General features: G+C 41.2%; 1 protein-coding gene across 8 annotated transcripts in view; it reads left to right on the forward strand.

Moving 5' to 3' along the window:
• Positions 1–14,369, forward strand: part of LOC126292282 (filaggrin-2-like) — a 750,701-nt gene that overhangs the window by 702,423 nt on the left and 33,909 nt on the right. For all 8 annotated transcript variants that reach the window (XR_007552076.1, XR_007552075.1, XM_049986195.1 and 5 more), the window contains 4 exons: positions 1,067–1,334; positions 4,885–5,112; positions 7,656–7,945; positions 14,126–14,307. Coding sequence is in view for 6 of the 8 variants with exons in the window: in XM_049986195.1 (XP_049842152.1) it covers positions 1,067–1,334; positions 4,885–5,112; positions 7,656–7,945; positions 14,126–14,307 (968 nt within the window). In the remaining 2 variants the exon portion in view is untranslated. The remainder of the gene's footprint in view (positions 1–1,066; positions 1,335–4,884; positions 5,113–7,655; positions 7,946–14,125; positions 14,308–14,369) is intronic.

Here is a 14,369-nt window from a genome sequence, read left to right on the forward strand (position 1 = left end):
GTCAGATGCTAGGCAAAGTTGCAGACATCGCCTCTGCTGCTTACATATTTATAAAAATCTAACATCAGCTTATCATGTTCTATTATTTTTTTACTTTATTTACAAGTGATTTTGCTATTTTACACCAGTTTACATAGTTTATTACACTGGAGGTCATTTGCCTTCTCATTTGCACTTGGGAGTTGATGCTTTTCATATTACCAAATTTTAAATGTTTATGCACCCCATTCCACCAACTCTGTCACTGCCGTGGGAAAGTTACTTCCATGTCCCGGTGAATAACAAGATATTGAGTATTTATCAGACAACATATGTGCCTCTTTGCATGCCACCATTTGCAAAATGCTTGTTTTGATATCTTGAACCATTCATGAAATATGACGAATGTTATGACCACAAAATTCCTGATGCCCAGGAATGGAACTGGGCATGCCATGTGCAACTGTCTGCCAGATATGAAAATCAGTAACTCAAGAATAAAATGAGATGTCATTCTGCTCACAATTTTAAATAAAATTTATATTTATTATCTACCTTTCATACAGAACAATGAATGAGCTAAAATCAACTATATGCAAAGCTACACAAAGCATTTTTACCTCTAACAACTCTGTAAAATTTGGTGCAGTACTTCATTTAATTTGATGCAGCACAGTAACTGTGATGAATAAGGAAAAGAAATCCAGTCCTTTATAGAGTGAAGATATAAGACTGAAAGTTGTGCAAGCATCAAATTTTTTCAGCAAACAATTTGCTTAAAATTGGGTGGTAAGCATTTCCGAGTGGCCAGAACACCATCTCTCAGCACAGGTGGCAGGATAAGTCAAACAGTACAACGAGAGAGCTGTACTGAGCCCAGGATGCAAAGAGCACATCTGCAGCAGTCAAAGGATTAATACCAAAAACTTTAAACGACAAGTTGTAGGATCAATAAATTCACATGTATCTGGTGCTGCACAAAATGTTAGTATCATACACTAAATTATCATATCACTAATGTACTCAGTTCCACCTTTTCACTGGGAGATGATCTGACTCGTACCTCTGTACCTCATTTTTAACGAAGACACCACGCAAACGCCGCATCGACCGGTGCGGTGCCTCGGGCGTGGGGCTCCTCGGCACAGGGTCGCCCGCCGGTGCCGAACCAGGGACCACCGGGAGGGCAGCACCAACACCAGCACCACCAGCAGCAGCTCGGTGCGGCACCACAGCAGCACCACCAAGACTCGGGCAGCAGCGGCACTGCCAGTGCTGGCGCAGTCAGGAGGGACCACTCGGGGGAACGACCGAGACAGGCTCAGCAGCAGCAGCAGGGCAGTGAGTCGGAGCTGGTGAGTGAGTGGGTGCCTTTACATATCTGGTGTCATACTTTGGTCGTGAAGCAGCAAGTAGGACTATTAGGAAATTTTAGTTTTCCAACTTGCTGCCTGCATACCTCACTGGTGAGATGCAGGATCACTCGTATGATGCAGGAGGAGAGGTTAGGATTAATGAAACAAATGACACAGCCATAATGACCTTCCTCTTATGTCTATACCTACATCTACTTGCAAACTCCACAAGCCACCATATGGTACATGGCAGGGGGTACCTTCTACTACTGCTAGTCATTTCTTTTCTCTTTCACTTGCAAATGGAGTGAGGGAATAATGACTGTCTATACTTTCCATACAAGCCCTGATTTCTCTTATCTCGTCCCTTGGTGGCAGTAGGATCATTCTGGAGTCTGTTGCAGATGTTGGTTCTCTCACCCCCCACCCCCTCTTTCCTTTCCTGCTGAATAGAATGAACGGTCTACTGAGTACAGAATATGAACTGAGAGTAAATCAAAGAAAGATGTAAGTAATGAGAAGTAGCAGAAGTGAGTACAGCAAGAAACTTAACATCACGATTGATGGTTATGAAATAGACAAAGTTAAGGAATGCTACTGCAGAGGCAGCAAACTAACCAGTGATGGATGGACTAAGCAGGACATCATAAGCACACTAGCACTGGCAAAAAGGATGTTCCTGGCCAAGACAAGTCTACTAGCATCAAATATTGGCCTTAATATGAGTAATAAATTTCTGGGAATGTATGTGCGGAGCATAGCATTGTGTGGTAGTGATACATGGACTATGGAAAAACTGGAACAGAAGAGGATCGATGCTTTTGAGATACGGTGATACAGACAAATGTTGAAAATTAGGTGGGCTGATAAGATGAAGAATGAGGAGATTTTTTGCAGAATCAGATAAGAAAGCAATATGTGGAAAACACTTAGAAGGAGAAGGGAGAGAATGATAGGACACGTGTTAAGATATCAGGGAATGACTTCCATGGCACTAGAGGAAGCTGTAGAGGGCAAAAACTGTAGGGAATGACAAGACTGGGAATCTTTTTTATTGTGCCTATCGTGGCTCAGCATCTCCACTATATGGTGAGTAGCAACTTTCCTTCTCTCGTATTGTTACATTTCATCCTGGATTTTCTATTGTTTGAAAAAAATTATTTCGTGCTTCTGTGTGAAAGCGGTAGTGACAGTGGAACAAACTGTTTCAGACTTATGTCATATTTTACCTTTTGAAAAGCAGTTTTTAATATTTTAGCTACATGCATGTCAAATTGGTTTAGTTAAGCCATTGATGACCTTACTGTTGAGCACCCTATAGAAACAAAGAACCATCACTTGATGAGTTGAGTTGGTCAGTGATGGGCAAAAGACTGTGGATAGTTAACAGTGAAATTTCAGGCCGCCTCACAACCCATACATCTTCCACATGCCTCCTGGTAATCTGTCCCTTTTCCACCCACTTCTTCACAATCTGTCCCTCACCCACTCGCCTCATCACATCCTGTCCCTAACTCCACCCACCTCCTCGTACCACGTCTTTCTTCCATCCACCCACCTTGAAGCTTTGTCCCCTTCCAACCGCCTCCTCGCAACCTGTCCATCTTCCACCCACCTCCTCAGGCCCTGTCCCTCTTCCATCCAACTCCTTACACCCGATCTCTCTTCTGCCCACCTCCTCGCAACTTGTCCCTCTTCCACCTACCTCCTCACACCAAGTCTCTCTTCCATCCAGCTCCTCATAAACTGTCTCTCTTCCAACTGCCTCTTTACACCCTGTCCATCTTCCACCCTCCTCCTCAAACTCTGTCCCTCTTCTACCTGCCTCATCACACTCTGTCTCTGTTCCAGATGACTCCTCACAACCAGACAGGTTTAATCAGCTCAATAAAATTTGATGGGATGCAGATGCAGCACTATGACACAGTCACTTAGTGGCAGGCTGAAAATCTAAGGAACTTGCTCTGCATCTCAGTACAAGGCTTTTTATTTGTTATTAACCACCTCTTTCACCTCTCTCAGTGATTTGTTAATGTGAAAATAACAAGGTACACCATGTTATACAGCAAGTTCTGTTAAAACAAGGTGAGTAACTCCTCCCATAGTATAACCACTGTGGTGTTCAAAGTGACCTTCAGGTTGTAGATAGCTTCACCTTAATTTACATACAAGATTGAAGTTTCAGTATTACAGCAGCACTGTTATGATAAGACATTGATAGACTGTGTATGACGTCCATCGTCACCAGGATCATCAACTTTCCAGACCAGTTGGCCACATGTCTTTTACAAGGACTGTCCACTTGTGTCTGCCTGCCTACCATTCTCCTCTCAGGACTATGTCCCAGCTGACTCCTCTCATTCCTCTTGTCTCCTTAACTTGGTCCTGCCATCTCTTCCTCAATCTTCCTACTGGTCTTTTACCAACTTCATCAGTATGTATTCATTTGATGTGGCCATACCAACTCAAACAGGCCCTTGTCACCTTTTCATTCAAGAATATGTACGCTTTAGTGTCTCCCCTAATTTTTTTCATTTCTTATCCTGTTCTTCCTAGTTTTCTGGGCCATAGTTTGTAAGAACGTCATTTCTTTAGTTCACTCTTTATTTTCAACCAGTTTGATTGTTATCATGGACATAAAGTATGACTGAAGAACAGTCTGTTGTGATCTTAAGAAGACTTGTTCATTCCAGAGTAGATCCTAAATTTGATGGTAGAACTGAGCCAATTTTTGAGTTCAGTTATTCATCTCAGATAGTATCTTGTATCACTTGAAACGATACACACGATGTTTTTGTGCCAGTCTTCTGTTTACAACAGTGTACTTTCCAGCCTTATTATTCCTGTCTGATTTGGCCTGTTGGTTGACATTGCTACCATATCACACTTATTTATTATTAATCCCTGTGATTCTTGATGGTCATTCCAGATGACTAGCTACTTGTGGACTTCTTTCCCTGTAAACCCCAAATTACATCATTATTTTGCAAATGCAAATGTGCTGGTGTCCTTACTGTCAAGGGACTGCCTTGTTGAACTCCTTTAGTTGTTTAGAACTGATTATAATAAGCATTTCTGATCTGTACACAACTGCAGCAGCCTTCATAAAGAATTTGACCTTTCTGAATTCACCTTGACTAAATATAACTGTTGAAATAGTATTTTTCAGAAAAAGTAAAATGTTTTTTTGACAGAGGAGGATGAGGACTTTTAAATAAGATGTGGGGATCATTAGAAAATAATTATTAAGGGGCTTGAATTTTGAAAAGCAACCAGTTTTAGTGAATTGTAAGTTTAGAATATTTCATTAAAGAAATTGTTTCTGTATGAACTATTTATATTATTATCATCAGCAGTCTTTAAAATAATTCTCAAATAATAAAGTTTTGAAAAATACAGCTAAAAGGAACTGGAGATTTTATATATTTTCGTACAAGTATTACGCATTAAATAGAAAGCACAAAAGGAAGGAAAAAATAGCTATTTCATCTTGCTACATTCCAAATGTTGTAAATAAATTCTGTGTAATGTGTATTGCTACTTGTCACAGGTTGAAGATCAAAATTGTGGAACAGAAAATAATATGAAGGACAAGGACGGGAAAGACTGCGGTGACAAGGTTGCCGGGAAGACATTTTCAACACGAACCTACCACACCATCAAGGACATGATCTCAAGTCGTTTTGGCAGTGGGAAACTTCCCAAGGATATGAATGCTTCTGGTGCTGATGTTGAGCAGGGAAAATCTTCGCAGGAAGGACTCAACAACAATGCTGTGGTGAGGTCACTTGCACATGAAAACAGTTTCATACAGTCCCTCTTTTTTCCCACTTTCCAATCATATATTTTACACTGTGTGTGTGTGTGTGTGTGTGTGTGGTTGTGTTTACACAGGAGAAATAGGAAATAAACAGCGGCTCAACTGACTGCAAGTAATAATACTGAAGTGTAGCTAAATTCACCATTAATAAAATTATTATTGTAAGCCTTAGTTATAATAATGTACAGGTTATATTTGGGACTATAAAAAGCAAATAACACATTAATATGGCAAGCTAAGCAACTTTTATTGAATGCTGCACTACACTTCGAAATCACACCGATATGTGACACTATTTTTCAGTATAGTCACCGAGTCTCCAGAAATAATGGTTGGAATGTACTACCATTCATCCAGTTTCCTGACAATAAAAGTCCACTACTTGGTCACGGAGCCATTTAAGAACCACTGTGTAAACTTCCTCATTGTCAGAAAATCTGCAACTGCTGCAAATCAGTTGCACGATTGCCCGAAAACACTATTTTCTCTGGTCGATGGCCTTCCTTGCTGATCGGCATCACCTGTATCTGGGAAGCCTTAGTCATATTGTTGGCATTATTGCAGTACTGTTGGATGTGGCATTTCACTCGGTCCATATACTGCCAGAATCTCTCGGTGAACCTGTGTGCAATATACATACTTCCAAAGTATTGCACATTTTGTAAAAACAAACAAATTCCTAAAACCAGTAAACTTAATACTTTCAATCCATATGAATAAATGTTCTAGCAAAAGATTATTAGTGGGGGGGACCAAAATTTTGTAGCTTGCATTACTATGAAATTTGGAAAGTAAAGGCTGTGGAGTAATTTTGATATTTGGCAAATAATTGTTTTCCTAAAGTAAAATATAAATACAGAAAACAGTACTCGGTTACTGCAGAGCAATAGCAGAGTAAGATCGGGCAGTTCACTTTGTTACATTTCAACTGTGAGTAATGTGGAAAGCATAACTCACAAACAAACCCCATTGTCCTCAGCCGCCTGAAAATACTACACATCGTAGCACAAAGAGAAGTGGACTACTTGGCATGCTCAGAATTGCCTAAGCTCTGGAGCTGAAAGGTCCAGATGTAATCTCCAAAATTGGGGAACTCCAGTCATCACTGCCAACTATGACTATGGGGAACCGCGAAATGTGGATCACTTGCTATTTTGCCGCCTCTGTTTCACCTTCTGCACTGAGGAAGATGCACATTAGACAGCTTTAAATGCTCGAAGTCACCCACTTGTGTTCATCCATGTTATACTCTTTTTTTTTTTGTGAGCTTTCTGACCTGACACTTACTTTACTAAGTCAAAAATTTAGATTTAGTAAAATTGTTTTAGATAGAAAATCTGAAGTAGCTTCTGTGATTTTGTTTCTGCCATATTTTCTCAACAACTTAAGAACAAATAAGAGGAAATCTATGAATTTAAATTGAAATCATTAAAAATGATCTTTTACTTATCTTCCACTTGTTATCAATTAATATGCATTCTTTTTGTTGACACAGTTTGTCCACAGGGTTAACCCTACACACAAAAACAATTTCAGAGTTCTGTTTGTTTTATTATATTTTTTCAGTGAATTGTCACAGGCTGTTTGTTACATTTTTCCTGAGGTTATTAATAGTCTTCTCTGTTAAACACATCCAATTGTCAAAAGGTCCAGAATACAGCCCACAACACACTTGTTATGTTAGAACTCTCTCCCAAACTGTACATCAAAGATAGCAATCACAATGCTAACAAGAGCAACTGATTCACATTGCACATTCTTCTAATTTTTACAATGTTTCAGCAACTGATAATAATAATAATAATAATAATAATAATTACAAATGGAATCCATACAGCAAAAACTTCCACCAAAAGAATAAAATATACAAAGAATCGCAAAATATGCACAGTAATTTTGAACCAATATCATTTGAGTGTAAACACAAATTATACAGAATGAGATTTTCACTCTGCAGCGGAGTGTGCACTGATATGAAACTTCCCGGCAGATTAAAACTGTGTACCTGACCGAGACTCGAACTGCAAGGTTCGCAGGAGAGCTTCTGTAAAGTTTGGAAGGTAGGAGACAAGGTACTGGCAGAAGTAAAGCTGTGAGGACCAGTCGTGAGTTGTGCTTCGGTAGCTCAGATGGTAGAGCACTTGCCCACGAAAGGCAAAGGTCCTGAGCTCGAGCCTCGGTTGCGAACACAGTTTTAATCTGCCAGGAAGTTTCACAAATTATGCAAGTGCCCTGCATTGAGCCATATGTGAAAGTGATGTAAATGATGTACAGGTCATAAATATAGGCATAAAAATAACTGTATGTGAAATATCGTAATGTATTATGTTGTATTTTAAAGCAGTGTATCATGCTGTTTCGTAAAGACCAGGAGTGCAGCAATGACGAGTTTCATTATACCTTATACCTAGACATGTTTGCTTTAAGTTACTCATTTTATTTCTGTAACTGTATTGATGTTTTGACACAGTTTAAAAAATCAACCTCATAACTATTCACAGGTGAACGGTGACGTGGGTAGTGAGAAGTCGAGTCCACGCAAAGTCCGGCCTCAGCCACTAACTGGCAGGGAAGACGCAGAGGATGAGCAGCGGCAGCAGAGGCTGTTGGGAGGAGGGCCGTCCGTATCGGTGCCCCAAGGTGCCTCCGCGCAGCCCACATCGCGCAGTTACACGGCGAGTGGCAGCGAACCTGCGGGAGCAGCCAGCTATCAGTACCAGCAACACACATCTGAAAACACAGTTCCCTCCACCTCTGGCTACTACCACCACCAGACACCTGCCGGGCCGAGGTATGGGATGCCGATAGAGTCTCTCTGTTTAATTCGTAGTATTAACTGCACTCAAATTTTTCAGAGAAGGCGTAAAGTAGTTAAGGTTCAAATATGTATCAGATTGCTCTGGTTTCCAGTGATCAGCCAGAGAACTTATGACCATTGCCTACTGTGAGACTGAATGCAGTCTGGTGGAGCTGCAAGACAGTGATGCAGTTCTTCCTGCTTTACACCTGGAAATCTTTCTCATTTGTGTTGACATGCAGGCAAGATCACCAGCACATTTTTTATGCTTTCAGTAATCTCCGCCATATGGCATAACTTCCTGGAACATTGCATCTAGGGTAAAAATATGTTTATTCTACAGAAGAGTGCAATAAGAATATTGTGTGGTGTTGATAACCGAAAATCATGCAGACTTACCTTCAGGGACCCAGGGATTCTTACACTTCATGTCAATATACAGGGTGTTACAAAAAGGTATGGCCAAACTTTCAGGAAACATTCCTCACACACAAATAAAGAAAAGATGTTATGTGAGCATGTGTCTGGAAATACTTAATTTCTATGTTAGAGCTCATTTTAGTTTCGTCAGTATGTACTGTGCTTCCTTTATTCACTGTCAGTTGGCCCAATTAAAGGATGGTAATGTTGACTTCGGTGCTTGTGTTGACATGCGGCAGGCATTGTTGGTGATGTCTTGATTGGGCCCCATGTTCTTCCACCTAGACTCAATGGAGCACGTTATCATGATTTCATACGGGATACTCTACCTGTGCCGCTAGAACATGTACCTTTACAAGTACGAAACAACATGTGGTTCGTGCACGATGGAGCTCCTGCACATTTCAGTCAAAGTGTTTGTACGGTTCTCGACAACAGATTCGGTGACCGATGGATTGGTAGAGGCGGACCAATTCCATGGCCTCCACACTCTCCTGACATCAACCCTCTCGACTTTATGGGGGCATTTGAAAGCTCTTGTTTATGCAACCCTGGTACCAAATGTAGAGACTCTTCATGCTATTATTGTGGACAGCTGTGATACAATACGCCATTCTCCAGGGCTGCATCAGCGCATCAGGAATTCCGTGCGATGGAGGGTGGATGCATGTATCCTCGCTAATGGAGGACATTTTGAACATTTCCTGTAACAAAGTGTTTAAAGTCACGCTGGTAAGTTCTCTTGCTGTGTGTTTCCATTCCATGATTAATGTGATTTGAAGAGAAGTAATAAAATGAGCTCAAACATTGAAAGTAAGCATTTCCGGACACATGCCCACATAACATATTTTCTTTCTTTGTGTGTTTCCTGAAAGTTTGGCCGTACCTTTTTGTAACACCCTGTATGCAGTCCAGTCACATTAATGTGACCACTGCCTATATTTGCGATGAATATCACTCATAGATTGCAGGTGGCAGCAGAAGGTATATGAAGCGTGTCCAGGGGACACAGAATACATTGTCATAACACGGAAACAGTGTGACTTACCTGACATCCAAAAGAACTTGATCATTGACTTTCTGAATTGCCTAAGTTTGTAAATGGTGCTGCTGTAGTTAAAGTATACTGTGCCTCACAAACTGCTGCTATCCAAAACGTGCACCAAAGCAGCTGTGGTGCACCGTGCCGAGGCAAGTGTGGTGCACCGTGGACCATAGATGATAGGGGTGCACAGTGATTACGGAGATGTATAAGGACAATTAGACGTGCAATGTTGAGCAACGGACAGCCCAAGTGAAGTACAGGGCTACCAGCAGTGTCTCTTCAACAACCATTCAGCAGACATTGCTGCCTGCGAAGCTGTGCAGCATGTATCTAGTTCACGCACCCATGCTAACTGCTGTACTTCAGTGACAGAGATTGGAATTTGCATGCCAGTACAAATGGATCTTATCTCATGAGGGGTAAGATAGATACTGCCTACAGGAAAATTAAAGAGACCTTTGGAGAAAAGAGAACCACTTGCATGAATATCAAGAGCTCAGATGGAAACCCAGTTCTAAGCAAAGAAGGGAAAGCAGAAAGGTGGAAGGAGTATATAGAAGGTCTATATAGGGGCGATGTTCTTGAGGACAATATTATGGAAATGGAAGAGGGGGTAGATGAAGATGAAATGGGAGATACGATACTGCACGAGCAGTTTGACATAGCACTGAAAGACCTGAGTCGAAACAAGGCCCCGGGAGTAGACAACATTCCATTAGAACTGCTGACGGCCTTGGGAGAGCAAATCCTGATGAAACTCTGAGGAAGATGTATGATACAGGCGAAATTCCCTCAGACTTCAAGAAGAATATAATAATTCCAATCCCAAAGAAAGCAGGTGTTGACAGATGTGAAAATTTCCGAACTATCAGTTTAATAAGTCACAGGTGCAAAATACTAATGCGAATTCTTTATAGAGGAATGGAAAAACTGGTAGAAGCCGACCTCGGGGAATATCAGTTTGGATTCCGTAGAAATGTTGGAACACATGAGGCAGTACTGACCCTACAACTTATCTCAGAAGAAAGATTAAGGAAAGGCAAACCTACGTTTCTAGCATTTGTAGACTTAGAGAAAGCTTTTGACAATGTTGACTGGAATACTCTCTTTCAAATTCTGAAGCTGGCAGAGGTAAAATACAGGGAGCAAAAGGCTATTTACAATTTGTACAGAAAGCAGATGGCAGTTATAAGAGTCGAGGGACACGAAAGGGAAGCAGTGGTTGGGAAGGGAGTGAGACAGGGTTGTAGCCTGTAGTCGAATTAAGTCTGGTGATGCTGAGGGAATTAGGTTAGGAAATGAGACAAAGTAGTAAAGGAGTTTGGCTATGAGGGGAGCAAAATAACTGATAACAGTCAAAGTAGAGAGGATATAAAATGTAGACTGGCAATGGCAAGAAAAGCGTTTCTGAAGAAGAGAAATTTATTAACATCTAGTATTGATTTAAGTGTCATGAAGTCGTTTCTCAAAGTATTTGTATGGAGTGCAGCCTTGTACGGAAGTGAAACATGGACAATAAATAGTTTAGACAAGAAGAGCACAAAAGCTTTCAAAATGTGGTGCTACAGAAGAGTGCTGAAGATTAGATGGGTAGATCACATGACTAATGAGGAGGAATTGAATAGAATTTAGGAGAAGAGGAGTTTGTGGCACAACTTGACTAAAGAAGGGATCAGTTGGTAGGACATGTTCTGAGGCATCAAGGGATCACCAATTTAGTAGTGGAGGGCAGCGTGGAGGGTAAAAATCATAGAGGGAGACCAAGAGATGAACACACTAAGCAGATTCAGAAGGATGTAGGCTGCAGTAGGTACTGGGAGATGAAGAAGCTTGCACAGGATAGAGTAACATGGGGAGCTGCATCAAACCAGTCTCTGGACTGAAGACCAGAACAACACAACAACTGGATGTCCAGTGAGTGGTGAAGGTGGTCTTTTCAGGTAATCATGTTTTATGCTCATTCGGTGTGAAATATCTTAAAGTAAGCACCCTTCAACAATCGTCAGAAGGGTCCAGGACAGAGAGGGGAGAACATACTCATAGGATTACCGGGTTATCTCACCATTCAGAAGGCATGATGGATCAACAAAAGTATGCATCTATCCTTGGGGGTCCTCAGCAAGATGGCATTTTCCAGCAGGGCAATGCAACGTGTCAAAAAGCACCAGGAGCCATGTACTCTACTCACATGGTCATCAAACTCCCTCGATTGAAACCCCAATTGTGAATATGTGGAACCACCTAGATTGGGCTGTTTGTGCCACAGATCCTCAACTGAGGACCCTACTTCAGCTGGTCATGGCACCACATGCCTGTTGGTACCTTCCAAACCCTTCCCGTATGGCTGCAGTGGTCTGCACTGTGAAAGGTGGTTATTCAGTCTTTAGACAGGTGGTCACATTAACGTGACTGAGTAGTGGATATACTTTGTGATGGTATTCGTGATTGATAACGAAAGTGAACTTAGGATGAACTCAGCAATTCACAACCACCATACGAGAAGTAGAATTAATTTCCCTACACACTATGAATCCATGTCTGGGGATCAGAATGGAGTTTTGCATTCTGATGCAAAAGTCTATAAGAGATTGCTAATGGATATCAGGCAGAAAACTGAAAATCCTAAAATATTTAAACATAGTTTAATATGTCATTAGCCTCTCCTACAATAAAGGGCAATCAAAAAGTTTCCTTTTGAAGGCTGCAAGGCCCTTTTTAAGGGAGTAAATGTGGGATAATCATATAGGGAGAGATGAGGACTATAGGCTGGATGCACAAATGTCTCCAATTCGAATTGGTATAACTTCTGTGATACGACAATGTACATTACCGTTAAGTAGCAACAACGCTTGTCACAGTGTTTGACAGATGTGCTACCCCATACACATTCTTCATTCTCTGATGGATGTCTATCAGTGTTTGTCCTTCAGCAGCCAAGAAAAGAATAACAGCACACGGGTCCTGTCAGGACGCATTGGTAATGGCATCGCCATAGTTCACTTTGCCGCATTAATCATAAACGTATCAGAAAGACATGAGTACCATACTAATCACTTGCTTACATGTCACTTGCTTATAGACTGCATCAGTCTTGTTACGTTGCATATACACTGCAGCAGCAGCAACCTCAAATAGAAACCTTATGATCACCTCTTACAAATGTGTTTGTATACTTGGACTTATGAGATCAGTTCTGCCTAATTTGTACAGTTAAAATGCTTTATTTGAAATATGAAATAGTAGCAACAGCCGAGTGGTACAGGAGAAACACTGGCTTTCTTCAAAGCAACAATTTTTCTCCCAATACACATAAATTAATTATCATAATTTGTTCAAGTAAATTAGTGTTGGTCATAATTTGTTGTTAGTATACTTTACAGAAATAGCTAATAGATGCTGTTTCTGCCAGTTAATGCATAACCTGACTCAGTCCACAGCCCTGAAAGTTCTCTTTCATGACAAGAATGATGGAACATAATGTGCAAATGAATGAACAAGTGAATAGAAAATATACAATGGTAATCCTAAAAGTAAGGTCTCCTGTTTTTTATAAGTACATAGACCTGTTAATTTCTACAATGGTTTACATCAGTTTACAGCTTGAACATTGAGCTATTTTTTGACATAATCACCATTTCTGTCGATGGATTTTTGTAGACGCTGTGGTAATTTTTGTATGCCCATGTCATACCAGCTCGCCGCTATGCTGTTCAGAAAGCTATGAACCTCTTCTTTCACCTTGTTGTCGGAGCTGAATCACTGGGACCACAATTAACACTGACAGGTATTGTGAGACTCTGAAAAAACACAGACAGGCAATTCAGAACTGGAGAAAAGGAACGATGAGCAAGGGCGTACACGTTCTCCATGACAAGGCTCGCCCACACATTGCTCGGCAACCGTTTGTCTCCTGCAACAATTTCAGTGGAACATAATCACCCACCCACCCTATAGTCCTGACTTGGCACCAATGACTACCACCTGTTCCCTACGTTAAAAGAACATTTGGCCAGAAAGCGATTCATCTCTGATGACGAGGTGAAAGAAGAGGTTCATAAGTTTCTGAACAGCGTGGCGGCAAGCTGGTATGACATGGGCATACAAAAATTGCCAGAGCATCTACAAAAATGCATCGACAGAAATGGTGATTATGTCAAAAAATAGCTAAATTTTGAAGCTGTAAACTGATGTAAACCATTGTAGAAATAAACAGGAAACAGGTCTATGTACTTATAAAAAAATAGGAAACCTTACTTTTGGGATGACCCTCGTATAATCAGAACACGAATGAATGGGGAATCACTGTAGCGATGATACATGCCACAAATGGGCAAATCCACCAACATAAACGACTTTGACAAAGAGCAGATTATTACGGCCCAGTGCCTGGGAATGACATCTCGTAAATAGCAAAATGGTGAAACGTTTAGTGTTTGTCACTGTCCAGGTGGTTTTCTATTATTATGTACATTTGAACTAGTGACCTAGTCCTCTTTGTCAGATGTTGTGAATGATAAAATTAGATGTGCTCTGTGCACCCAGCACAGAATACATGTAAGACCACTGTTTGTAGTCGCTGATGGAGAAGACTAGTCAGTTGTTCAAGCATTATGCCAAAGGATGAAGTTGCTAACATTGCCAGACATTTGTAAGAATGCAACCTGTTTCAGAGGAAACCTCTGAATTTGTATCCCTGGTAACTCGGACAGGTCTCACCAGCAACAGCAGCGGCAGAAAGCACTGTCCCCGATGTCGCAACAGCAGGCGAACTACGCGAGCCAGCTGGAGCAGGCAGGGGTGTACATGGTGATGCGACAGACCGGAGCCTCCACCTCTGTTGCTGCATCATCTGGCCAGTACCTACAGGCACAGCAGCAATACCACATGGCAGGTACGTGGGTCAAATTTTGTTTATATTGGCAGTAGGGTACGAGCAATGTTAATTGTAGGAAA

The sequence above is a fragment of the Schistocerca gregaria genome, chromosome 9, assembly GCF_023897955.1.
Source record: "Schistocerca gregaria isolate iqSchGreg1 chromosome 9, iqSchGreg1.2, whole genome shotgun sequence".
In the NCBI taxonomy this organism is placed as follows: Eukaryota; Metazoa; Arthropoda; class Insecta; order Orthoptera; family Acrididae; genus Schistocerca; species Schistocerca gregaria.